Below are 26,678 nucleotides of genomic sequence, written 5' to 3'. Positions count from 1 at the left end.
TGTGAGGAGGGACTGGGGCAGAGTTCTCCAGCCCTGTCCCACCAGCATCAGACTCTGTGACCCACCTGGGGACACGGTGAGGTGCTAGTGAGCCACCCTGCTGCTGACCAGCAGAAATCCCAATGCTCTGATCTGACACTTGGGACAGCAGCTGCTGGATCCATCGCCGCAGCTGAATCCATTACCGCAGCTGAATGGGCTCCCCCAGCTCCTGGCTCTCCATCATTCAGCATCAACAATAACCAAATCACTCCCAGGCACACAGCTCACTCCCTGGCTTCCTCTGGGATGTTGTCACATTCAGCCTGGCCACAGCTGGGGACTTGGGGCACCCATAAATAGAGCCCCGGGAACAGAAGGGCTCTTCCTCTCCCATTTCTGTGTCGTGTTGCAGTGCCTGGCTTGCAAACACGATGAGAGCATTTCCTCTGGCTAATTGTGGCTGAGGTAGCCTGGTCCCCTCTGGTGAGGTATCCCTTCAAGCATCTCCCACCTGGTCTCTCACTCACCCCTATGTGAGATTATCCCAGGAAGGAGCTCAGCTCTTCACTATGCCCACCTTGCCCTGGCTAAATTAAATGCACACAGTGCTGTGCTTTTTTGTGCCTGTTTGGCTTTAAAACAAACCCTGCCCAACCTCTGGTGCTGTGAGCAGGGATGAAATCACTGTTCAGGGGAAGTTTAGCAGGAAAGGATCACCCTGCAGCAGTGTGAGCTGCTCTGTGCCCAGATATTTGGAGGAGGATGCTCCATGGAAAAATCCAACCCCTGAAAGTTGCAGCATCCTTGAGCTCCTCCTCCAGACTCTAAACATCCTTCCTCCTCCTCCTCTGCAGAGAGAGATGTAGCTTCAGCTCCTGGGCTCAAATACCTGTGCCCATTCCCACATGGAATGGGCACTACTCACTGGATGCAGCTTCAGCTCCTGGGCTCAAATACCTGCGCCAAATTGCCACGTGGTGTGGACCCTACTCACATTGTTGGCACCTCAAAGCAGCTCAAACGTTTACCAGGGGTGTCCAGCTGAATGTTGATGCTGGGTGGGCAGGGGGGCCAGCTCCTACCTGAGCCCTGTGCCATGCATGCAGGTGACCATCACAGTCCTGGATGAGAATGACAACAGCCCCCAGTTCGACATCACCTCTGACTCGTCTGTGAGTGTGGCAGAGGACAGCCCGGTTGGCAAGAGGGTGGCCGTGGTCCTGGCTCGTGACCCGGATGCAGGCAGCAATGGGCAGGTAGGGAGGCCCAGCACAGCAGGCTTGAGGTTGCCCAGGAGGCTGTGGGAGTGTCTCACCAAGGCACAAACGCCTCCAGCAGCATCTTTCCAACCTCTTCATCCCCAGCAGAGCAAACCCTGGTTATTGATGGCAGCAGTTTTGGGGAGGGTTGTGCAGTGGGTGCCAGCTCTCCTCAGTCAAGGCATGCAGGAGGAGAGGAAAATCATTGTCCTTGGGCCATCCAGGTCAAAGAGCTCCAAGGGCCATATGTCAAAGGGAGCTGAAAATGAGCTGCGGCCTCTCCCAGCATGGGGAGAGGCAGCAAAGCCCGCAGCAGGCTGAGCAGGAAGCTCTTGGCCATTTGTTATATTCTTTACCATGCAGACAGTCTTAATGAGGTTCCTTAACACCAACAAGCATCATGGAAGGGCTGTGGAGGAGACTGGGGTTGGCCTGTGGGTGTGACTTTGGGGTGACTGCAATGAGCCAGCACACCTGTGCACCCTAAGCATCGGAGCTGAGCAATTTGAAATGCTCAGAGACCCCCTGAGGGCAATGCTGGGTTTATCATCACAGGGTTTCCTTTCTCTCCTTCCTCCTCACAGCACCACATTGCCTTGCCCTTGTTTGCTTTCCCCATGGTGTTTGCAGGTGACTTTCTCACTGGCTTCGGGGAACATCGGCCAGGCTTTTGAGATCCGTACTACCAACAGCACCTACGGAGAGGTGTTTGTGGCACGGCCGCTGGACAGGGAGCTGCTGGATCACTACACCTTAAGGGTAAGCCCCAAGCCACCTGGGTTACCACTCCTTGGACTTCTTCTGGCAGGAGGATTGGACTAAGATGATCTTTCCAAGGTCCCTTCCAACCTCTAACATTCTGTGATTCTGTGATTGATTCTGAGGATGATCAGAGGGCTGGAGCTCCTCTCCTATGGAGACAGACTGAGAGAGGTGGGGCTGTTCAGTCTGCAGAAGAGAAGGCTCCAAGGAGACAATAATGTGGCCTTCCAGCATCTGAAGGGGGCTACAAGAAAGCTGGGGAGGGACTTTTGAAGGTGTCAGGGAGTGATAGGACTGGGGGGGATGGAACAAAACTAGAAATGGGTCGATTCAGATTGGATGTTAGGAAGAAGTTCTTCCCCATGAGGGTGGGGACACTGGAACAGGTTGCCCAGGGATGTGGTGGAAGCCTCATCCCAGGAAGTTTTTAAGGCCAGGTAGGATGTAGCTCTGAGCACACTACTGCTGTAGTGTGAGGTGTCCCTGCCCATGGCAGGGGGGTTGGAACTGGCTGCTCCTTGAGGCCCCTTCCAACCCTGACAATTCTATGACTCTATGATTCTGTGTGGTTTGGAGCATCAGGCTGTTTTCTTGAGGCCATGAGCTTACAAACAGCATCTTCTTGAAAATCCAACCCCAACTTGCAGATCCAAGCCTCAGATGGTGGCGTGCCTCCCCGGAGGAAGGAGCACACTCTACGAGTGAACATCCTCGACATCAACGACAACCCTCCCATCATCGACAGCCCCTTTGGCTACAACGTCAGCGTGAGCGAGGTGAGCACCCAGGCCTGGCCCTCTCCTTCCATCCTCTCAAGGAGAGGTCTGACCCCCACCTCAGTAGGTTTAAAGTTTGGTTGCCTCTTGCCAACCTCACCTTGGGTCATTTAAGTTTTACTGGGCCCCTGCAGATCTGATTTTGAGCCATTTCAGGGTTGCTGCCCCCTTGCAAACCTCACCTTAGGTCATTTTCGGGTTGTTAATCCCTTGCATGCCTGGCCTGATGTGGTTTCAGGATTGATGGCCCTTAGCAAACCTCAACTTTGGCCATTTCAGGGTTGGCTGTCCCTTACACACCTGACTTTGTGTGATTTCAGGGTTGCTGCCCCCTTGCAAACCTCACCTTTGGTCATTTCAGAGTTGCTGGCCCCTTGCAATTTGGTCATTTCATGGTTGCTGTTTCCTTGCAAACTTCAACTTTGGTCATTTCATGGTTGCTGTTTCCTTGCAAACTTCAACTTTGGTCATTTCATGGTTGCTGTTTCCTTGCAAACTTCAACTTTGGTCATTTCATGGTTGCTGTTTCCTTGCAAACTTCAACTTTGGTCATTTCAGGGTTTCTGCCTCCTTGCAAACCTCAACTTTGGTCATTTCAGGGTTGCTGACCCCTTGCAAACCTTACCTCAGGTCATTACAGGGCTGGTAATTCCTTACACGCCTAACCTTGGGTGATTTCAGGGTTGGTGGCCCCTAGCAAACCTCAGCTTTGGCCATTTCAGGGTTGCCAGCCCCTTGCAAACCTCACCTCAGGTTATTTCAGGGTTGGTTGTCCCTTGCAAGCCCTCAGCTCTGACAATCTTCTGTGTTTGGGCTAGGAGAGAGCTCTGCAGTCAGCTTAAGCCCACGAGGCTGCAGGGAGCAGCAGGAAGAAGTGGCTACACACCCATGGAAACGCCACCAAAGTGACACGAGAGGCAGCGTGGCGCAGAATAGGAATTGCTCTCAGGAAGCAGCTCGGCAAGAGCCCCATAATTAAGCAATAAAACACAATCAGGCATGAGAAAAGACAACTTATTTCCTGACAGCTTAATTCCTGGGCCTGGGGTTTCTCAATTTGATGATGAGAAATGAAATACGAGTAATAGCCGGTGACACTTAGCTGTGAGAAAGTGCTGCTCCTGATTAATGGCTTTGCATTAAAGTTATGGCCCCATCAGGATTTTTCTTATCTGCTTAATGCATGTTCAGGGCTGGTTGAAGAGCACAGTTTCTGTTTTGATTTCCCCTGTAATGGGACTATCCAAAAATAATTAGCTCTGAGCTCCGAGTCTATTACGCAGCCCTCACCTCTGCACACAGGCTGGGTTTTAACACCCTCCCAGGCTCTGCCAGCCTAGATAGGACTTCACAAGCAGCTTTTCATGGCAAGGGCTGGAGAAAAGGTCTTATGAGGAGCAGCTGAGGGAGCTGGGATTGTTTAGTGTGGAGAAAAGGAGGCTGAGGGGAGACCTTCTGGCTCTCTACAACTCCCTGAAAGGAGGTTGGGGTGAGGCGAGGGTCAGTCTCTTCTCCCATGTAACCAGCAATAGGACAAAAAGAAAGGGCCTCAAGTTGTGGCAGGGGAAGTTTAGGTTGGACATGATGGAAAATCTCTGTAACAAGAAAGGGTCATCCTCTTCTCCCATGTAACCAGCAATAGGACAAAAAGAAAGGGCCTCAAGTTGTGCTGGGGGAAGTTTAAGTTGGACATGATGGAAAATTTCTTCCCTGAAAGGTTTGTGAAGCCCTGGAACAGGCTGCTTGGGGAAGTGGTGGAGCCCTTGTCCCTGAAGGGACTCAAAAGCCATGTAGATGTGATGCTAAGGGACATGCCCCTTTTGCATCCAATAGTAGTTTATTTATGTTCTACTAATTTCTGTTCAAACCCAGGGGAAAATTTTCTAAGCACAGCCTAAAACTATCACAGTTGTGAGGTACCTGGAGACAAGGAGGCTTAGGGGAGACCTAATTGCTCTCTACAATTAACTTAAGGGTGGTTGTAGCCAGGTGGGGGTTGGTCTCTTCTCCCAGGCAACCAGCAGCAGAACAAGAGGACACAGTCTCAAGCTGTAGCAGGGGAGGTTTAGGCTGGATGGTAGGAAGAAATTCTTCATAGAAAGAGAGATTGGCCATTGGAATGTGCTGCCCAGGGAGGTGGTGGAGTCACCATCACTGGAGGTGTTTAGAAAGAGCCTGGATGAGGCACTTGGTGCCATGGTTTAGTTGATTAGATGGTGTTGGGTGATAGGTTGGACTTGGTGATCTCAGAGGTCTTTTCCAACCTGGTTAATTCTGTATTCTCTGTGCCTGTGATGGAATCATAGAATCAGAGAATTGTTAGGGTTAGAAGGGACCTCAAGGATCATCTAGTTACAACCCCCTTGCCATGGGCAGGGACACCTCACACTACAGCAGGTTGCTCACAGCCACCTCCAGCCTGGCCTTAAAACCCTTCAGGGATGGGGCCTCTACCACCTCCCTGGGCAACCTGTGCCAGTCTCTCACCACCCTCAGGGGGAACAACTTCTTCCTAACATCCATTCTCAATCTCCCCACTTCTAGTTTTGCTCCATTCCCCCCAGACCTATCACTCCCTGACACCCTCAGAAGTCCCTCCCCAGCCTTCTTGTAGCCCCTTTCACATACTGGAAGGCCACAAGAAGGTCTCCTCGGAGCCTTCTCCTCTCCAGACTGAACAGCCCCAACTCCCTCAGTGATTCGTGTCCTCTCTCTCTGCCACTCAATCCCCCGCCCCACAGAACGTCGGCGGTGGCACGGCCGTGGCCCAGGTGCGTGCCACCGACAGGGACATCGGCCTCAACAGCGTCCTCTCCTACTACATCACCCGCGGCAACGAGGACCTGACCTTCCGCATGGACCGCGTCACCGGCGAGATCGCCACCCGGCCCTCCCCGCCCGACCGCGAGCGGCAGAGCTTCTACAGCCTGCTGGTCACCGTCGAGGACGAGGGCAACCCCTCCCTGTCGGTAAGTCACCGCGATGGGCCTCCGAGGTGGCGGGGGAGAAAGGGGGGAGCTGGGCAACGCTGCAGGAGTGAGCTCAGAGCTGAGAAGTCAAGGTGGGAACAAGCACAGGGGGAGGTTGTAGCCAGGTGGGGGTTGGTCTCTTCTCCCAGGCAACCAGCACCAGAACAAGAGGACACAGTCTCAAGCTGTGCCAGGGCAAGTTTAGGCTAGGGGTGAGGAGAAAGTTCTTGCCAGAGAGAGTTGTTAGCCATTGGAATGTGCTGCCCAGGGAGGTGGTGGAGTCACCATCCCTGGAGGTGTTCAAGAGGGGCTTGGATGTGGCACTTGGTGCCATGATTTAGTCATGAGGTCTGTGGTGGCAGGTTGGACTCGATGGTCTTTGAGGTCTCTTCCAGCCTTGGGGATTCTGGGATTTTGATTCTGTGATCCAGGTTATATGACTTGAGGTCCAAATCTGCTGTGCCCAGCTTTGATTCAGAACCTCCTGGTCCTGCAGGATCCTCTCTTGCAGTTATTCAGGGAGCCGCCATGTCCCATCTATAAATACCAGGTTAAGGGTTGACCTGCTGGAAAGCAGCTCCATGGAGAAGGGACCTGGGAGTGATGGTGGACAGCAACTCCACCATGAACCAGCAATGTGTTCTTGTGCCCAAGGAGTTCAATGGGAACCTGGGGTGCATTAAGATGAGTGTGGCCAGCAGTTCAAGGGGGTTTCTCCTGCCCTACTCTGCCCTGGTGAGATCACATCTGGAATACTGTGTCCAGTTCTGGACAGTTCTTCCCTGTTCAAGAGAGAGAGGGAGCTAGTGGTTAGAATCCGGTGAAGGCTACAAAGATGCTGAGGGGCCTGGAGCATCTTTGTGAGCAAGAAAGGGTGAGAGACCTGGGGCCATTTAGCCTGGAGAAGAGCAGCCTGAGAGGGGATCTGAACAATGCTCAAAAATAGCTAATGGGTGAGGGTAAGAGGAGGAAGCCAGGCAGGACAAGGGGCAACAGGCAAAAACTGGAAGCCAGGCAGGACAAGGGGCTACAGGCACAAACTAGAACCCAGGAAGTTCCATCTGAACAGGAGGAGAAGCTTCTTTGGTGTGAGGGTGCTGGAGCCCTGGAGCAGGCTGCCCAGGGAGGTTGTGGAGTCTCCTTCTCTGGAGAGATTCCAACCCCACTTGGCCATTATGACCCTGTGCAAGCTGCTGTGTGTGCCCCTGCTTTAGCAATGGGGTTGCACTGGATGATCTCCAGAGATCCCTTCTAATCCTGACCATGCTGGGATGCCATGAAAACAGCAAATAACATTTGAGGGCATTTTCCATCCCCGAGTCACTCCGAACCCCCCAGCTCTGAGGGGAGAAGAGCGAGCACTTGCATGCACAAAGCCAGCCCAAATGCTGTGACAGGGAGGCATGACACCCTGTGTGACACCCTGCCACCCTTCCTCTCCCCCACCTCCATGTGTTATCTCTTGCCATCTCTCTGAGCTCCGGGCAGAGCTCACACTGCAGAGCCCTGCTCTAGATTTTGAGGAAACAGCTTGCACCCAACGCTGCAAACCTTGGCTCCCAGCCCTCGCTTCAGGCTTTGCTCGCTCAGCTCCTCCCTCCTGGGCCGTTCACACGCCTGCTTCTGCACCACCAGCTTTCTCTTTCAGCTGTAGCTGCAGCTTGGCTCTAGGTAATTCTCTTCCCCCAGAAGGAGAGAAGGCAGCTTGGTGTAACTGCAGCACACAACACCACCAGCTCCTCCTCGACCCCATCATCCCAGGAGCATCAGTGAGCTACTCTGGTGAGGAGTAATAGAATTGTCAGGGTTGGAAGGGACCTCAAGGCTCAGCCAGTTCCAACCCCCCTGCCATAGGCAGGGACACCTCACACTACAGCAGGTTGCTCACAGCCACCTCCAGCCTGACTGCAAAAGCCTCCAGGCAGGAGGCTTCCACCACCTCCCTGGGCAACCTGTGCCAGGCTCTCACCACCCTCAGGGGCAAGAACTTCTTCCTAACATCCAATCTCAATCTACCCATTTCTATTTTTTTTCCATCATCCACAGTCCTATCCCTCCCTGACACCCTCAGCAGTCCCTCCCCAGCTTTCTTGTAACCCCTTTCAGATGCTGGAGGGCCACAATAAGGTCTTCTTGGAGCCTTCTCCTCTCCAGACTGAATAGCCCAAACTCCCTCAGTCTGTCCTCATAGGAGAGCAGCTCCAGCCCTTTAACCATCCTCGTGGCCCTTCTCTGGACACATTCCAGCACCTCCAGATCCTTCCTGTACTAGGGGCTCCAGAACTGGATGCAATACTCCAGGTGGGGTCTCACCAGAGCAGAGTAGAGGGGGAGAATACCTCCCTCGACCTGCTGGCTATGCTGCTCTTGATGCATTCCAGGATGTGATTGGTTTCCTGGGCTGAATGCCATGTGCCAAGTCAGCAAATCCTATTGCCATGGCAATGCCCCCTTCTCTTCCCTAGTGCTGGAGGAGACAAGTGGCACAGTTCATCGCTTCACGCTGCCAAAGTGGTGTCCCCAGCAGCCTCACTTGTCCCCAGGGTTTCTGCACCACCTCACCAGCACAAGCCCTGCCAGCAGCCATGATCAAAACCCCACCAGGCTGAAGCGAAACAAAGCAGCCAGTGACCCAATTCCTGAGCAGAGAGGAGAGTCTCAGCCCTTTCTTTTTTTCTTTTGGAGCTTGAGGACGCTCAGGTCTTGTGAAAGGCTGTCCTGCATGTCTCTTGGTGACTGCTGGGTGATGAAATGATGTCTGTCAGGAATTTGTCACCTACTAGAAACTTCAGTTTCACAAGTCTAGGCTGACGCAAGGGTGCACCAAAGGGTGTTATTGTTTGGAATCCATTCAGCTCTCCACGTGCCTCAAGATTTGGCCTTCTGTATATGGGAGAGGCAGAGGAGACAGAGCTGGGTGAGGGCTTGGAAGTGCTCTGGTGATCCATGATACCCAGGAGAGCACAGGTGCATTGGGAAGCCTGGCCACCTCCTTGGGGGCAGGAAATGAAGGGGCAAGAGGGTAACATGCTGATCCTGAAAGGAAAGTGTTTGCCCCAAAAAGTGTTGCAGGAAAGAAAACCTTCACAAGCCTGGTGAGCTGCAGCTTGCAAGGTCTTGATCATCTTGCATGGGAATTGAAGGAGTCACCTGGGCTCCTGCAAGCCTGAAGCTGCGCCTCCTCAAGAACTGGGCCTGGTCTGGAGTCTTTGGGATTCTTCCCACAGCAGGAGGAAGGATGTCTGCCCAGAGGAATCACAGAAACACTCAGGCTGGAAAAAGACCTTCAGGGTCACCAAGTCCAACCCAGAACCCTACAAGGTTCACCCCTAAACCATAACTCCAAGCACCACATCCAAACCCCCTTTAAACACATCCAGGGTTGGTGACTCCACCACCTCCCTGGGCAGCACATTCCAATAACTGACCACTCTTGCTGTGAAAAAAGACTGCAGCATGGATGTGCACCAGAGCAAGGCTGCTCCTCACCACCCCCATGCTGATCTGGCAGCCAGCCCCAGGCAGGGCTGCTTCAGCCTCTCCAGTTTCTGTTCCTGTCTGCCCACTCAGGTGAAGCACAGCAGCTCCTCGCTCTGCTCAGGAGCAATGTCCTGAGTGCTGATGCAGCAGAAAACAGCCAGCAGCAGGGCACCAGCTCTGTGTGCATTCCCAAGCCAGACCCGGTGGGACCTGGCGAGGTTCATGAGGGTATGAGCGTCTTACAAGGTCACCTTCACCTTGGGGGTTGACCTAGATGACCACAAAGGTCCCTTCCAACCCAAACCATTCCATGATTCAGTTAAGAATCATACCCAAAGGTGTGACACCATGCCAGCTCCTCCACCAGGGGTGGGGGCAAGGTGGGGTGTCAGCACCCCAGCACCTCAAGGCTGCTTCCCCAGCACATGTGGTTGGCCATCACTTCTTCTCCCTAAAAGATTTCAGTTTTCCTTCTGGCAAGCTTTCTAGGTGGGAAATCATAGAATCATAGAATGGTTTGGGTTGGAAGGGACCTCCAAAGGCCATCTAGTCCAACCCCTTCTGCAGTAAGCAGGGGCATCCTCCACTAGATCAGGTTGCCCAGAGCCTTGTTGAGCCTCAAATGATCCTTGATGCCATGCAGTGTTCCAAGGTGCCACAGCAGTGCCTCTGGCAGAGAACAACACAGCTCAGCTCACTTCTGCCTTCACAGGGCTCAGGGCATCCCCAAAAATGAGATTCCTGCTCCATAGAGAGAAATCAGTTTCCAGCAAAACTTTATTCCATCATACATTGGCAGATGGAGGGACTCAGAGAGCGTTTCAAGGTGGTTAGGGTCTGAGGGCAGGCAAATCCCCTACATGCCTTTCTGGCTGTGGCTGCTGGGACAGGGAGAGGGAAGAGCTGGAGGCACTGGGAAAGGTTCCCTAGCAAAGCTTGGGAAAGAGGCTGAGCCCGTGGGTGGCAATCAAGCCTGAGCCCTGTGCTCGGGAAGTTACGTCTGCGCTGGGGGCGTTGGTGTTGGCTTCTCCTTTATCCTGCTGCCTGTGGCCAAACCATCTTGAAGCTGCTCTTGCTGAAGCCAGCCCTGGATTAATCAACTCCTGCAGCGTGTCCCTGTCCCATTGCAGAGGGAAATGCTGTTCCCTCCAGCCAGGCAGTGTGAAGATCCAGCGTGCTGCTGGGGATGCTCTGCCCTGGCATGCTGCCTGGCTCAGGTCTGACGCTGTTTGGTGGTGACTGAGGTTTATGTTTGTTTAGTGGCAATTCTTTCCCCACTTTACAACAAAACCAGAACAAAACCCACACACATGCTTGGAGTAGCAATGTCTACCACAAGGTTTGATCTCCTTTCCTGGGGCTGAGTCACACCGGAGCCTGACTTCTTTTGGATAAAGAGTGCTGGGGTGTTGTGTTCAGATGCTCTGAGGGCACCCACATGCCCCAGGGCATCACTGGATCCTCTGAAATGGCTGGAGGCAGTAGCCCTGGGGATGGCTGCTCTGGCCATGCTGGCCCCAAGAGGATAGGAGGAAGCCAGCTGGAATGTTTCCCACCTCTCCACTGGGGGTTCTGGGCTGTGTCACAGGAACATCCAATACCCTCCTGGTGAACTTTCTAATTTACAGGCCTTTAAAACAAAACAAAACAAAACAAATGAAACCTATAAACATCCCCTTTTTTGTTGTGGTTTTTTTTTTTTTTCTTTTAATCAACACTGATAAAGAAACAAAGAGAAAGAGAAACTCCCCTGATCCCAAGCCAAGGATAAAACTGCAGCAGAAATAAAGCTCCTCCCGCTGTGCGTCCAGCTGAAAAGGCAGCAGCCTCGCAAGTCCACAGCTGTCTTAAAAGGCTGGTGGGGAAGGAGGGCTCTGACAACATCAGGGAGCCTCTCCCCTTCCTGTTTTGCAGAGAAAAACGGAGTACAAGGTTGGCTGGTGACCCTGTTTTGTCTCACAGTAGACAAAGTACTTTACCATCCGCTCCCAGAGAGGATGTTCAGTCAGAGATGGAGAAGCAGGTTGATGTTGCAGAGCTTAGACCCCTGGCAATAAGTTAAGTCCCTGGAGAGGTTTGCAGACGTGGGGGTATCCTTCCTTCCCTGCATGCTCAGCTTTCAGCTAGTCCATAAAACGTGAGCAACACAGAGCCAGGCTCTTCTCCATAGCAATTAAAGGTTCACTGGCAGAGCCAGGGCAGGAGGCGAGGGTGGGACTCCAGCACTCTGCTTAGTTTTTTAAGGCTTTGTTCCATGGCCCTGCTGACCTCCTGGGGGGTCTCAGCTGGTTGAGCATGGTCCCATGGCTACCTGGCTTCTCCTTGCTGCATATGGGGGATGTGGCTTCTTCCAGGGTTTTTAAGCTTTGAAGGAATTTGGTGAGTCAGGAACAGGATCTGGAAAAGGGCAGATCAAGGGTATTAGTCCAGCTTGCAGGGATGTGCTTCAGGAAGCAGCCAAGTTCTGCTTTCCAACAGAAAACACAGGCTTTGAATCCTTCCCAGACTGGGGTTGTTCAGCCTGGAGAGAAGGAATCTGAGGGGAGACCTTGTTACTCTCTACAGCTCCCTGAAAGGAGGTTGTAGTGAGGTGGGGGTCAGTCTCTTCTCCCTAGTATCAAGTGAAAGAACAGGAGGAAATGGCCTGAAATTGTGCCAGGGAAGGCTTAGGTTGGATATTAGCAAACATTTCTTTCCTGCAGGAGTGGTTAGGCATTGGGACAGGCTGCCCAGGGAGGTGCTGGAGTCACCATCCCTGGAGGTGTTCCAGAAAAGCGGACATGGCACTTTGGGACATGGTTTAATGGCCATGGTGGTGTTAGGCCAATTGTCCTAGAGGTCATTTCCAGCTGAAACAATTCTGTGATGATTCTATGATTCTGTGATTCCCACCTCAGATCCCTGGGGCTCGATGTCCCACATAACACACAGTTTCCCATTCTCACCCCTGGCCACCCCATTCCTTCCCAGCCCTCTGCAGTGGTCCCTGTGGGGGCTCAGCATCAGCAGTCACTCACCCAGTGTTGGGAAGAAGCAGTCCCCAGGGCCAGGGGGAGACAGGGGGGTGCTGGGCTCGGAGAGCAGGTGGCGGCCGGACTCGGAGGGCTGCCTGCTGGCCATGTAGGACAGCTGGGGCCGGGGCCGCAGCTCCGCGCTCGCCGAAGGCACTGCCTCAAACACAGGGTTTTCGATGCCCTGGGCACTGCTGTGGGAGAGGAGAGGGTGTGAGTGGGTTTGTGGCTTTGTTTCAGGAGCCTTTGTTTTGACTGAGCACTGGGAACAACCGAGCAAGGCAGGGAGCAGCTTCAGGTGGTGGCCAAGAGCAAGTGAGGAGCCCCATGAGGTGGGGGAAAGCTTAGCAGAAGGGCGTCGTGGGCCCTGAGGGGATGCATGCCCCCAGCACAGGCAAAGAGAAAGGAGGCACTTCCCTCTTGGAGGGAGGGAAGAGAAACAGTGGCTGCCCAGAAACAGATAGGACTTTGGGTGTGGATGCCACCAGCATCCCCTTTGCTCTGACAGGCTGAGGATACACACCAGCTTCAAGGGGAGGGGAGAGGAAGGGAGGGCAAGACCATTGCAGGGTCCAGGATGCAGGCAGAGGAGGTTGGGAGGACCTGAAAGCATGTGGATTTTCTCACCTCTCCATCCTGACAAGCTCATGGGCACCTGTCAAAGGCAAAACATTTGGTATGAATGCCAGCAGCATAATTCCCAGTGTCAAACCACCACCAGCCCTGCTTTCTGGTGTCTCATCTGTGACCAAGTCCTCCCTTTGCATTCCTCTGTCCTTTCCCCTTCTTTAACATCAACCTTTTCTATGCTTCCAGTCTGTCTTCTCCACATCCCTGCCTAGTCCTGCCTAGTTTACCCCCCAGTCCAGCCTCCTTCCATCTTGAAACCACAGGCTCTGAAGGAGGAAAGAGTCATCTCTGCCAGCTCTGCAGTGCCTGGGCTGCCCAGATGCACCCACCACCTGCCTGTGACACCCTCATGGGGCTCTGCAAAACACCACCCTAGCATTTGGCTGCCTGGGGGAGCACCATCATTTCTTCATCCCTTTTGCCACAGCCCAGTTGGCTGCATGGTGAGCATCCCAAGCATGAGTTTTGGCCCAGGCTGTGCCAATGGCAGCATGTGGTGGCAATAACCTGCAGCTAACCTGGTCTGAGACATCCCATAAGCAAATCCTCCTGGATTTTGCCTTCAGTCTTGGGTTAAGCATCACCCAGGAATCAGAATTGTCAGGGTTGGGAGGGACCTCAAGGATCATCTGGTTCCAAGCCCCTTACCAGGGGCAGGGACACCTCACACTGCATCAGGTGGCTCAGAGCCATATACAGCCTGGCCTTCAAAACCTCCAGGGATGAGGCTACCACCACCTCCCTGGGCAACCTGTGCCAGTGTCCCACCACAGGGAAGAACTTCTTCCTAGCATCCAGTCTGAGGTGCTTTGCAGCGCAGCGTGGGAGCTGCACCCCGGGCACAGCAAAATGGATGCGTGAAGGCACACCAGGATGGGTGTTGAAAGCTCAGTTCCCCTTCTGGGGGCTGGCATGGTGCCTGCTGCTGCTGCAAGCTCCACTTCTCCAAAGGGCTTTCTCAGAGCCACGCAGCCGCCCACCGAGCTCGGGGGAGAGAAACCACAGGGCCCCGGTTTGCCCAAGGCCTGATGCAATGACTCTTCCTGCTTCAGCACTGAAATCACAGGCAGCCCAGCACGGGCAGCAGCTGGCAGCTGGCTGTACCTCACTGCTGCCCGCATTGCTAGGACTGGGGAAGTTGGGGGACACCCTGCTTGCTGCAGTCCTATTGCCATAGACATGTAAGGGGTGTGCGTGTGTGTGTTTGTGTGGGGGGGTGGGTCTTAAAGAGAAGGGAGAGGAAAAAGCTCAACTAAGGCTTTTTTCCAGACACTTAGAGGGCAAAGCTTCTATTTCAGCTAGGTTTTGGAGAGAGGGGTGGGTACATGAGCTGTCTCTCACCATGGATAGGGAGATAACCAGCACCAGAACAAGAGGACACAGACTCAAGCTGCACCAGGGGAAGTTTAGGCTGGAGGTGAGGAGAAAGTTCTTCCCAGAGAGAGTTGTTAGCCATTGGAATGTGCTGCCCAGGGAGGTGGTGGAGTCCCCATCCCTGGAGGTGTTCAGGAGGGGATTGGATGTGGCACTTGGTGCCATGGTTTAGCAGTCATGAGGTGGCAGGTTGGACCTGATGATCTTTGAGGTCTCTTCCAACCTTATTGATTCTATGATTCTATGAAGAGGAGAGGACCTGGCAGCATCTTGTCCAGGGAAGGGCAGCAGAGCTGGTGAAGGGTCTGGAGAACAGGTCTTCTGAGGAGTGGCTGAGGGAACTGGGGTTGCTCAGTCTAGAGAAGAGGAAGCTGAGGCTCTCTACAACTCCCTAAAACTCTGCCTTCTGGATCTCTACAATTCCCTGAAAGGACATTGGATCAAGGTGGGGGTTGGTCTGCTCAACCAAGTAACAAGAGATAGGACAAGAGGAAATGGGCTCAAGTTGCACCGAGGGAAGTTTAGGTTGGACATTAGGAAGAATTTCTTTACTGAAAGAGTGGTCAGGCATCAGAACAGACTGCCCAGGGAGGTGGTGGAGTCCCCATCAGTGGAGGTGTTTAAGAGTTGTGTAGATGTAGTGCTGAGGGCTATGACTTAGTCAAGAACACATCAGTGTTAGGCTAATGGTTGGGCTCAGTGATCTTAAAGGTCTTTTCCAATCTAGACAGTTCTGTCATTCTGTGATCTTTGCAATCCCACTGTTCCTGGCAAGACATTCTGTGTCCTCCTCCTACCCCACACTCCTCACTGGCAGCCTGGCCCTTCCTGGGACTCTTTTGCAGGCTCCTGTCTCCAGTCCACCTTAACACTGTCCCCATGGGACTCAGGGAAGCCAAGCCAGCCGACCAGAGCAGGACACATCCCATCCCAGCAAGGCTATGCTGATGCAGCCTGCGATGTCAGGGGGGTGACATTCATGCTGAGTGTCCCCAGGGGTGGCTGGTGAGGGGTACGTACGTCTGTTGCTGACAGCTTGCCTCTGCTTGTAGATCAGCAGCAGGATGAGGGGCAGGCAGAGGATGCCCACGATGCAGGCGCCCGTGGCCAGAGCAGCCGCCGTGATATCTGCAACAGAGGAAGGGCAGAGCTGGAGCTGGCTGCAGGGGGCTTCACCTCGGGTTTCTTTGCTTTCCTCAAGCCCATGGCAGGAGCATGGGGCAGCACTGATGCAATGCAGCTTCTACACAGGAGTGGTCCACTCCTGATGGGGTTCGTGCTGGGATGCATTCCTAGTCGCAGAGATAAGCTCTGAGGCATCAGTTTAGGACCGTGGCCAAAGTCCTTCATTGCTGGAGGACATGCCAAGGTCTTTCTTTGGTCTTCCAAATAGGAGGGAGAAGCAGGGGCCCTGATAAAGCCCTCTGAAGTCAGCAGAAATGCTCCCAGGGATTTCAAAGAATGCTGACTCTGACCCACAGCCAGCTTGTCAAAGCTGGGCTGTCTCAGAGCACTCAGGCATCAAAGGGCTCCTTACCCAAGGCCTCTGCTAACAAACATGCCCCTGGAGAACACTACCCATGGAGGCTCTCCAGAAAGGCTGGCAGACTGTGGCCATCAAGGTCTGTATGGGATGGCTTGTGGTGGAGTTGAGGGCTGCCTGTATCAAGCTTTCCTCCCCTGAGCATCCATCTGGGGAAGCAGCTTCTTGCTCTAGGGGTGTGTGTGTGTGTGTGTGTTTTAGGGTGGGGTTTTATTTCCCCTGTTTTGCCTGCAGGACAAAGGGTCCCAGAGATACCTGAGGTAGCTCTGTCTTGAGACTGAGTGATTGAGACATGGTGAGCAGGGGCTGGTTTCCCATGGCTAGGCTGGTTCTAGCCATGCTGCAAACCAATTTTGGCCAAGCTCATTTGTAGCAACCAGAAACTGAGGCCTGACAGAGAAACCCACCAAGAAACCACCTGCATGGTGAAGTGTGGGCACTGCCAACATCTGGACACAGTGCTGGGTGAGCTTCATGTTGCCCAAGTGCTCAAGCCAGATTTGGGGTTCCCCTGCTCAGGGCAAGGTGGCATGGGCTTGAGGTGGTGGCAGGGTGTTGCAAGAGGTTACTGCAACTCTTTGCCTGTCATTTCCCATCCTCTGTTGATTAAATCCCTGATGATGTTGGGGGGAGGCAGTGCTTAGCTGCTTTACAACCACAAGGCCAGTGTTCTCCAAGGCTTCAGGATGGTCACGTAGAGGTAATGAACCAAAGGGAGCTGTCCTCAGCCTGAGGACACACCTATCAGATGCACCCCCTGGGGACAGCCTTGGGAATCATCCTCCCAACACCCAGCCACGAGGCTGCATCTGGACATCGATGTGTTTGTAGCAAGCAGCCATCCTCGGGGCAATAGACAGGCCGGGATGCCGAGCAGCGCGCCGCACAGAGGAGGCTTTTCCCTTTACCTTTGCTGCTTGGAGTGTGAAACGTGCAGTTTTGAAGCCCTCCTCTGCCTGTGGAGGAGAAAAGCCTGTTAGATCTCAGGGGCTCCACTCAGGTACCACAGAGTTTAATCCTGGGAAGCCCTACACCGAGATGTCTGATGCAAGACCCCCTTTTCCCTGGTGGCAGGAGGGAGGTCACATCCCTGACCATGCAGGCTCTATTATTGTTTTATCCCTGTGGTCTAAAAGAAAAATTAGCTATCCTAACCATGCAAATCAAGGGCAGGACATGCCTTTCCCTCATCCCATGACTCCCTGGGCAGCTCTTCCAGCTGGGCTGCTGCCTCGAGGTTATCTACAAGTCCTGCATCCCAGGCAAATGCCTGCAGCCCTCACTCGGGCTTGGAGCACCAGTCAGCTCCTTTTAAGTGGAGATTTGTTTTCCTCTCTCCCAGAAAGAGGTTGAAGAAGATCAATGAAACTATGTAGCATGGATTTTACTGCCTTCCAGCCTCCTGATTTATTTATTTGCTAAACGTTCCAGTGCTCTCTGGCCCCAATTCAAACCTTCAACATCTGCTGCTCTTTGTCTCTTGAGCCACAGCTTGGGCTTTCAGCATCCCCCACTTTGCCCAACGCACCCTGGCACGGATTCGGCCTTGGCCAAGGCTCAGCCTTGGCCCCCTCACCTTGCTGGATCTGCAGCTCCACGAAGCCATGAGCAACCTGCAGAGTGTGGGGCTTGCCATGCTCCCTCCTGGCCTCCACAGCGTAGCAGCAGTAATTCCCACTGTCCTGCAGGGTCAGGTTCCTCACCAGGATGTGAAAGGCACCGTGGCGGTCAGGAACAAACTCCACCCCGTGGCGGCCGGCTTGCCCTGCCGGGAGCTGGGAGGTTTGGGTGGTGTTGGCCAGCAGCAGCTCATGGTGCCTGCCCAGGTCGTGGTGCAGCTCCTTCTCGGTGACGTTGCGGATGTGGTGCTTCTGGGAGCAGCTCTGGTCTCCGTCGCTGCTGTAGTACCAGGTCTTGTAGAGCAGGTCGTGGCGGTCGGCGAGGGGACCGCTCACCCGGCAGGTCAGGGTGACGTTCTGGCCCTCAGGGCAGATGTAGAGGGAGTAGGGGGTGGTGATGAGGAAAGCTGCTGGCCCTCCTGCCCAGGAGAAGGCACAAGCACACAATCACAGAATTAACCGGGTTGGAAAAGACCTCAGAGATCATCGAGTCCAACCTACCACCCAACACCACCTAATCAACTCAACCATGGCACCAAGTGCCTCATCCAGGCTCTTCTTAAACACCTCCAGTGATGGTGACTCCACCACCTCCCTGGGCAGCACACTCCAAGGGCCAATCTCTCTTGCTGGGAAGAACTTCTTCCTAACATCCAGCCTAAACCTCCCCTGGCACAACTTGAGACTGTGTCCTCTTGTTCTGTCACCAGTTCACAGTACCACAGTCTCACAGTATCACTAAGGCTGGAAGAGACCTCAAAGATCATCGAGTCCAACCTGTCACCACAGACCTCATGACTAGACCATGGCACCAAGTGCCACATCCTTGAACACCTCCAGGGATGGGGACTCCACCACCTCCCTGGGCAGCACATCCCAATGACAAATTACTCTCTCAGTGAAGAACTTTCTCCTCACCTCCAGCCTAAACTTCCCCTGGTGCAGCAGTTGCCACAATGGTTGTGTTGCACCCCCCACAGCCCAGGGCTTACCCTGAATTCATAACAAAAATGGGGATCTCTCCCCAGGCAAGCAGTGCAAACACCACCAGCAGCACTGGCAGAAGGGAAGCAGGATAAGAAGTTTAAGTGCAGAGTCCTGCATCTGGGAAGGAAGAATGAACTGCACCAGTGAAGGTTAGGAAGTGATCTGCTAGAGAGCAGCCCCCTGGAGAAGGACCTGGGAGTCCTGGTGGATAACAAGCTCTGCATGGGACAGCAATGTGCCCAGGTGGCCAAGAAGGCCAATGGGATCCTGGGGTGCATTAAGAGGAGTATGTCCAGCAGATTGAGGGAGGGTCTCCTATCCCTCTACTCTGCCCTAGTCAGGCCCCACCTGGAATATTGCATTCAGTTTTGGGCTCCCCAGTTCAAGAGGGTTGGGGATCTGCTGGAGAGAGTTCAACAGAGGGTTGCAAGGATGATGAAGGGACTGGAGCACTGCCCTGTGAGGAGAGGCTGAGAAACCTGGGGCTGGTTAGTCTGGAGAGAAGACTGAGAGGGGATTCTAATAAATGTATATTAATACATGGGGGACAGGCTCTTCTCACTTGTGCCCTGTGATAGGACAAGGGGCAATGGATGGAAACTACATCACAGGAAGTTCCACCTCAACTTGAAGAACTTCTTTACTGTGAGGGTCACAGAGCACTGGAACAGGCTCCCCAGAGGGATTGTGGAGTCTCCTTCCCTGGAGACTTTGAAGGTCCATCTGCAACCTGTGCAACCTGTGTTAGAGTCTATGGTCTGGTCTGGCAGGGGGGCTGGACTGGATAATCTTTGGAGGTCCCTTCCAACCCCTTACATCCTGTGAAGCAGGGAGCATCAACAATAGCCTGCAGGCAAAGGGCATAAAAGCCTTCTCCTTAGGGAATTAAAACTCCTGAGCTCCTCCTGTCCCAAGAAAAGGGAGATGGGAAGCATGGTGTGAGCCTTTTGCTTGCACTGCAGCAACATCCCTGGGGGGCTTTCAAAGCCCTGTGGCTGTGGTGCTGAGGGTTGGTTTAGTGGTGGCCTAGCAGTGATTCCATGACTCTGTGATCCCCACAGGGCTGGGAACACAATTTCGCCCCAGAAATAACGCCTGGAGGAGGTGCTTTAAATACAGCTGAGCATCAGCTTCTGATAGCAAAAGGGGAGGCAGAATTTTCCCTGGGGCTTTGCAGAGGCAAGGGACAGGGAGGTGAGGAGTCTGCTATGGGGCACCAGACCTCTGTAAAGCAGAGCAGCAGGGGATGTTTTGTGAAGGAGGAAATACAAGTGCTGCAAAAATACCCAAAAGCCAAGAAAACAGGGGTGGGTGGAGGGAAAGAAAAATAGCTGGGACGAGCCCATGCCCCCTGAGATGAGGTGGGGAATGGGTCCCACCCTGCCTGTTTTTCAGCCCCCTGGGAAGAGGAGGAAATTCTTGGCTGCTGCTGGCTGCAAAACATGGGTGGGAAGCCTGGCAGAGGTGCAGGAGCGAAGGGTGCATTACTGGCCCCATCCCAGCATGCTGGTGGAGGGCATGGGTGGGTAAGGGGAGCTGTGCATCTAGAGCAAGGCTGGGGTGAGTCTTTGGTGGTCTTTGTGTTTGCGGAAGTGCAAACATCACCTTCAAAAGCTGAAGGACAAAACAAAACAACAAAAGCAGCTTCTGGGTTCACACTCCTGAAACGGATGAGAAAGGGAGGTTCCTGGGGCTGGTTTGCAAGCAAGAGGAGATGACATGAGGACAAGGTGCTCTTGTCTTTGGGTGACATCCTGTTGTGCCATTGGCTCCACCACTTTTGTGCTGCTCTGAGGTTTTTCACTTGCTATATCGAGCGGGCGTCAGTCGCCAGAGGGATGTGCTGCACCTGCCCACAAGCCAACCAGCTGGGTCCCCACCTCCTGGCCACCCAGAGAGCATCCTCCTGCGGGCAGGGTCACCACAGCACCGCCCCAGCACGGGTCTCCACTCGAGAGAGTGAAACTGAAAATGTCCCCTGGGCCTTCCAGCCCTCGTGGCTGTTTGTGGCTGCTCAGGTCACAGAATCACACAGGTTAGAAATGAGCCTCAGGATCACCAAGTCCAACCCAGAACTCTACTCTTGCAAGGTTCGCCCCTAAACCCTATCCCAAAGCACCACATCCAAACCCCCTTTAAACACATCCAGGGTTGGTGACTCCACCACATCCCTGGGCAGCACATTCAACTCTTGCCATGAAAAATTCTTCCTAATGTCCAGTCTAAAGCTGCCCAGTTGCAGCCTGAGGCCATTCCCTCTTGTTCTATCACTAATTACCTGTGAGAAGAGACCAGCACCAGCCTCTCCACAACCTCCTTTCAGGCAGCTGTAGACAGTGATGAAGGCTCCCCTCAGCCTTTTTCAAACTCAAAGATGATGATGTAGGAACAGCCATGAAGCACCTGCATCCCAGCAGCCTGCCCAAGGGTGCTTGGCAGGGAGAGTGGGATCTGGGGAGGGGATCTGCCCCACAGAACCCCCCCCACCAGTCAGCAGTACTGAGGGGTCCCATGGAGCTGGAGGTGGGGTGACCTTTGCCAAACTACTCTGGCTCATCACTCCAGCTTCCTGAGGGCACTTCAGCTTTCTCCCCATGGCACATGCCTGGGACTGCTCTAGAGCAGAAATTTGTGCTGCCTGAGCTCAGGCTTCCTCTTTTTGCCTTGTTTTCAAGTCTCAGCTTCTCCTCATCTTTGGATGCTGCCTAGGCCAGGATGCTTGGCCATGCTGGCTGGGTTGTGGCACACAGCAGAGCAGGTCCCCCACCTCCTTGCCAAAGGAGGACAAAAGGCATCTCAGATGTGTTCCTTGATACCTGCCACAACGGGAAGTGCCCCATTCACATTGGGGGTCCCCTGGGAGGCAGGGGAAGGAAAGCCAGGGCTCTATTGGAGGAAGCCACACTTCCAACACCTTGCAGAAGTATCTGCAGGAGTCTTTGTTTTCCACCACCAACCCCCTCAAATGAAACGGGGCCGTCCCACTCATCCCCACGCAGCTGGCAGAGCTCTGCCTTACTAAACCATCCAGCCTCCACCTCCGGGGCTTGATGGGAACCGTCTGGATGGAAAGTGAACGCAGCCCACGCTTTGGGGAGCAGAACCCAGCCACGGGGAGGGGCAGAGCTTGCCACGTGTGCACAGCCTTCTGCATCGCCCACTGCCCTCCTCACTCCCCAGCAGGGAAAGGCTCCTAGAAGTCATTGAGTAGAGGAGAAAACAGCTGGGGTGGGGAGTTGGCAAGGGTTGATGTGCACCCTAATAGTGCCAGGGAGGTTGTTGTCCCCTTCCCAAGATGAAGCAAGGTTTTAAAGCTGTGCTAGGTAGCAGATGGTGCCCGGAGAAAAAGTTTTCTGCCAGTGTCTTTGCACTAAAGCTTGTGGCTCTTCATCTCCCCAGGGTGCTGTGGGCTTCTTCCATGCCCAGACCCCAGGTCTGGCTCCATCCCATCCTGGTTGAATCATTCCCTTTGAAGTCAACACTGCTGGCAAATGCCAAAGTAAAGCCAGATGCCAGTTTCTATGCATCTCGAGCTGAGGGAACCTGCACCCATTGAGGCCCAAGCCAAAAGCTGTCATCTTGACACCATCTGGTAAAGACAGGGGAGGTCTCAAGTGGGTGCCAGAAGTGCCCCTCCTTGCCACCTTGATGTCTTTGGCTCTGAACTGCAGCGTTGCAGAGCCCAATGCAGTGCTGATGCATCCCCAGTGCCAACACCACTGCCTGGTGTGAAACCTGGGAGATCTCCCTTCAGAGAAAACAAGATGCAAAAAAAAAGTGCTAATGCCCCCAGGAGCCTGTGTTGCTTTGCCAACCAAGGGCTTAAATAAAACAAGATTCCATGCCAAATTCTGTGTTGGGGACCAAAAGTCTCTCCTGGCTGCTTCTCTGAGTTTCAGTCCCCCCACTCAGGCAAGCAGGTGTTCAATTTCCACTCCTGGGGCTTACAGAAGTGATTTCCTCTTAAGGGAATCATAGAATCATTTCAGTTAGAAAAGACCTTCAAGGTCATCAACTCCAACCATCAACCTAACACAACCATGGCCATTAAAGCATGGTGGTTTAATTAAATGTAATTAATTTCATTTTAATTAATCATGCCACCTGTTTCCACTCCAGGCAAACTGGGATGGGAGGGCTGCAGCCTTTGAAGGGGCTCTCCCACTGCAGGGGAAGGGTTTCTGGAGAGAGAGCAGCTCTCAGTGCTGGACCGAGGAAATGGACTTTAATTCCTCTCCAGGGAGTTCATGTAACAGCCTCACATGAAAGTGCCACAAGTCCCAGTCTCACTGTGTTGTCACTATGCTTCAGAGTTATCAGCCAGGTGAGAGGTGCAGTGGCATCCATACCTCAGCAGGAAAGACAAAGGAGAGGAAAAAGCTGACTGAAGATGCCAGAGATGCCTGTGCTAAGGGTCCTCCTCTCCTACACCCTGAGGAGCCAAATGGCTTTTCAGCAGCAGGGCTGCCCCCTGGGTACCCCATCATCCAGGCCATGGGGAGAGGCTGCACCCACCAGAGAGTCCTGCCTCTGGGGACAAGGCATGGTGCTTGAGAGCAGGGTCACAACATCAGATTTGCCTTTGGGAGATGACTTTGGAACACCCAGTTCATCTGTCATCCCTTGGGAGCTGCTTCCAATTCACCCAGCTGCCAGCGCTGCCAAGCTACAGAGGAGCTGGAAGTCTCCAAGAGCTCTACTCCACCAAGCCCCGTTAAAATTAGCCTGGGGTTCAGAAAGTTTTGGCAGGCTGCACGAAGTTCAGCTCCTGTGACACCAGGCTCAGGCTGAACATCAGTGTCCAAGCTTGCTGCATCACCAAAGATCTGATTTTCCATCCCACCTTCCCAGGCACATTGAGTGAAATAATCCAAAGCCCCCTGGAGGTTGTGGGAATCGCTCCCTGATGCCAAGAGACTTGGGTGAGAAGCAAATTCATGCACTTCCAGCTTTGGTCCCAGATGAGAGAGGAAAAGAAATTCCCTGTCCCACTGCATCTCTTCCTAGGGATGTGCCAGCAGAAATCCCGGTTTCTTCACCATCCCAGAAAGTGAAGCCAAATAGGTGCTCCTTCTCCCCTTGCACAGGACAGGGAGGGACCACGGTTCTTTCCAGCTCCGTTCTCTGACCTTTCATCCACAGATGATCTGAAGTTTTATTTGCCACCGCCCCTTTCACTGCCTGGCCCCGGCGCCTCGGTACGGAAACGCTGTCGGGGCTGGTGCGGAGTAAGGCACGAAGAAGCCCTCTCCCAGGGCTCCCACCCCCGCGCTGCATTGCAGTGCTTGCTCCAGGTAGGGAAAACTCTGTCCTGGCCCGGCGAAGCTGCCCAGCACGTCTCAGCAAGAAGAGTGAAGCACAGCATCCTTAGGGAGGTCGTCCCAGCCCTGCTCACACAACCACCATCCCCTTTCCTCTCCCCCAGCGCTGGTAGAAGGCTTCTTTCACCGCCTCACAGCCAGGCAACCCTGAGGCAAAGTGTCATGCAGGAATGGAGCAGCCTTTCCAGCTTGGGGTCCTCAGTGGGGGGGTGGGGGGCTGGTGGAGACAGCAGGAGGGCTGCTTTCCTTCCATGAGTGTTAGATCAAAGCGAAGGAAGAAGAAGGACAAAACCCAGTCCCAAAGCCCCGAGGCTTAAAAGAGCAGCTCCGCAGTGGCCCCTTTCTCCCGACACAACTGGCACCGGGTGAAACTTGTGCCTACAAGGCGGGGGGGTGGGGGGTGAGGAGGCCTTGATCTCCCCACTTTGAAATCACAGACTGAGAAAGTAAACAAACAAACCACACTGCCCTCCCCGCCCCGTGCCCCATATTCCTTGCGCCGAGGCACAACCCCGACTGGGCGAACGCAAGGCGCCTTTCTCCGGCTGGCGAGGAGAGGAAAGCGAGCTGGAGGCTTACCGTGGGAAGCGAGCAGGAGGAGCGCAGCCAGCAGCAGCCCAGGCCGGGGGGATGTCACCTCCATGGCGGCAGGGGTGGCCGAGGGGAGCCGGTCTCCGCGGAGCCGCCCGCACGCCCTGAGCAGCCCCGCGAGTAGCGGCGGCCGGAGTGGCACACAGGAAATTTCATTGAGCTGTTGCGCGCAGCGATGCAGAGCTCTGAGAGCACCCCCAGGAGGTGAGATGCTGCAGGCAGCTGCGGGGGAGCGGCAGCCCCCCAAACAGCCGCCCCACCGTCGCGGGTGATACTTCAGTCCCCACCCATCTGGGCAAGCAGCTGGAGCTGCTTTTATTTCCCCCCTTGGTAGCACAGCAAGGGCTAGCGTAGAGCAAGCTGGTCCCCATGAGAGTGTCTCCAGGATGCACAGGAGGATGTTCCCCGTGCTGTGGGACGTGTGGGTGCTCGGCCACCAGGGACTGGGTGCTGGTCCCCATTCCTTCCCCAGCAGGAGGCCATTCCGTGGGGCAGATCTCCGGCTTGGTTGTTTGAAGTGCAGTTGGTGTGTGATTCTTCTTTTCCTCGCGTTTGTGAGGATGAAGTGAGCAGAAAGTCTGCTGGGCTGAGCGGGAGGCATGCCCAGGGAACTATATCTCAGCCTGATGCCAGCTGAGGGAATAGAATGGAGCTTCCCCCCCCCCCCCCCCCCCCGCCCAAAAAATGGGGACCAAAACATCCCATTTACACAGAGGGATGGCTTTACCCTGCCCTCGTACAGCAGCACCACGGGCTGACTCATATCCAGGCTCAATTCAAAAGGCACCAACAAAATCTCCAGCTGCAGCTGAGGGTCACCTCACTTTGAAATGCTGTTGCCTGGAAAAGTGGAGCAGGGAGGTTTACAAACCTCTGGAGGCTTTGCTGCTAACCTGCTCTGAATTCGGAGCATGCAGTGAAACAGCAAAGTAGCAAATTATCCTGTGGTTTGTGGTTTCCACAAACAAACATGTCTGTGATGCTCTCATCAAACGTTTAACTCTTGTCTGGCTGGAAGAAGTTTGTTGCTGCAGCAAGCTGTAGGGACAAAGTCCAGAGACTCCCAGAATATGGTTTATCATCCCAAGATCCCATCTCTGAATGGAGACCTTATCAGAATGGCATGGTCTTGGCACTCCTCATCCCAAAGTGTGCCCCTCATGGTGACACACAGCCTTCAGCAGGGACAGCCAAGTGCCTGTGCAGAACCAGATACAGATGGAGGAGGGTCAGGACAGGCTGATCCTGACCAGTGATGTAATTGTGGTCAGCAGATGGATAATAGGATATGTGGGGGGTCACAAATTCACAGATTGCATCAGGTTGGAAGGGATCTTCACAGATCCTTTTGTCCAAACCCCCTGCATTCATCAGGGACACCTCCAGCTAAATCAGGCTGTCCAGGGCCACATCAAGTCTGATCCTGAATGTCTCAGATGTTCTCAGATAGGTCTCAGGTCAGTCTGAGATGCTCATGTTTGTTCCTCCCCCTAGCCATAGCATCATGATCTCCAGTTATTTTCCGTTCTACCATGTTGCTACCCTCAGTAGTAACAACCAAGATGTCCCCACTGTCAAGGGACTGAAAATATGGTGCTGAGGGACATGGTTTAGCGGTGCCCTGTCAGTGCTGGGTTAATGTTTGGCCTTGATCCTAAAGGTCTTTTCCAACCAAAACAGCTCTATGATTCTATGATAAGGTGAGACTTCATACATGCCTCCTCCAAAGGCACTGAGGCACGGTGGGGTTCACCCTTTGGTTTTCCCTCAGCCATGAGCTGCTCCCCAGTGTCACCAGCAATGGTGAGAACTGGGTGAAAGGGAGAGGGATCCCACAGAGAGGTGGTTTGCTTGGGAACTGGAGTGTGATTTAATGTCTGCATATCCATCTCTGCACCCAGCTGGTACCTGGGGGTGTCTGCAGCCATGGCTCATTTCATTTTGAGCTCTTCATCCCATTTCACAGTATCACAAGTATATCAGAGGTTGGAAGGGACCTTCAGAGATCATTGATTCCAACCCTCCTGCCAAAGCAGGATCACTAAGGGTAGTCTGCACAGTAATGCATCCATGTGGGTTTGGAAAGTCTCCAGAGAAGGAGGCTCCACAAGCTCTCTGGGCAGCCTGCTCCAGGGCACTGTCACCTTCACTGTAAAGAAGTGTTTCCTCCTGTTGAGGTGAAATCTATGTTCAAGCTCAAACCTGTTGTTTCTTGTCATATTACTGTGCAGCACCCAAAAGAGCTTGCCCCCCTCCACTTGACACCCACGCTTCAGATATTGACAGACATTGACCAGATCCCCTCTCAGTCTTCTGTTCTCATGACTGAACAGCCCTAGGGCTCTCAGTCTCTCTTCACAGAGGAGATGCTCAA

General features: G+C 53.8%; 2 protein-coding genes across 2 annotated transcripts in view; one reads left to right on the top strand and one right to left on the bottom strand.

Annotated features, from left to right (window-relative positions):
* The window catches only part of CDH23 (cadherin related 23), a 334,982-nt gene that overhangs the window by 281,334 nt on the left and 26,970 nt on the right, over positions 1-26,678 (top strand). Inside the window, exons 34-37 of the mRNA XM_054174778.1 lie at positions 1,089-1,238; positions 1,872-2,000; positions 2,651-2,779; positions 5,521-5,748. Coding sequence (XP_054030753.1) covers positions 1,089-1,238; positions 1,872-2,000; positions 2,651-2,779; positions 5,521-5,748 — 636 coding nt within the window. The remainder of the gene's footprint in view (positions 1-1,088; positions 1,239-1,871; positions 2,001-2,650; positions 2,780-5,520; positions 5,749-26,678) is intronic.
* Positions 11,434-24,498, bottom strand: VSIR (V-set immunoregulatory receptor). The gene is made up of 7 exons (XM_054174776.1): positions 24,293-24,498; positions 17,363-17,824; positions 16,695-16,742; positions 15,264-15,371; positions 12,867-12,894; positions 12,246-12,433; positions 11,434-11,625 (listed from the first exon to the last, which is right to left on the bottom strand). Exons 1-7 carry the CDS (start codon positions 24,354-24,356, stop codon positions 11,588-11,590), a joined length of 936 nt encoding a protein of 311 aa, XP_054030751.1. The 5' UTR covers positions 24,357-24,498; the 3' UTR covers positions 11,434-11,587.

The sequence above is a fragment of the Dryobates pubescens genome, chromosome 30 (assembly GCF_014839835.1).
Source record: "Dryobates pubescens isolate bDryPub1 chromosome 30, bDryPub1.pri, whole genome shotgun sequence".
Taxonomy (NCBI): Eukaryota; Metazoa; Chordata; class Aves; order Piciformes; family Picidae; genus Dryobates; species Dryobates pubescens.
The sequence above is the reverse complement of the archived record's forward strand: the minus strand, read 5'-3'. Positions and strand labels throughout refer to the sequence as shown.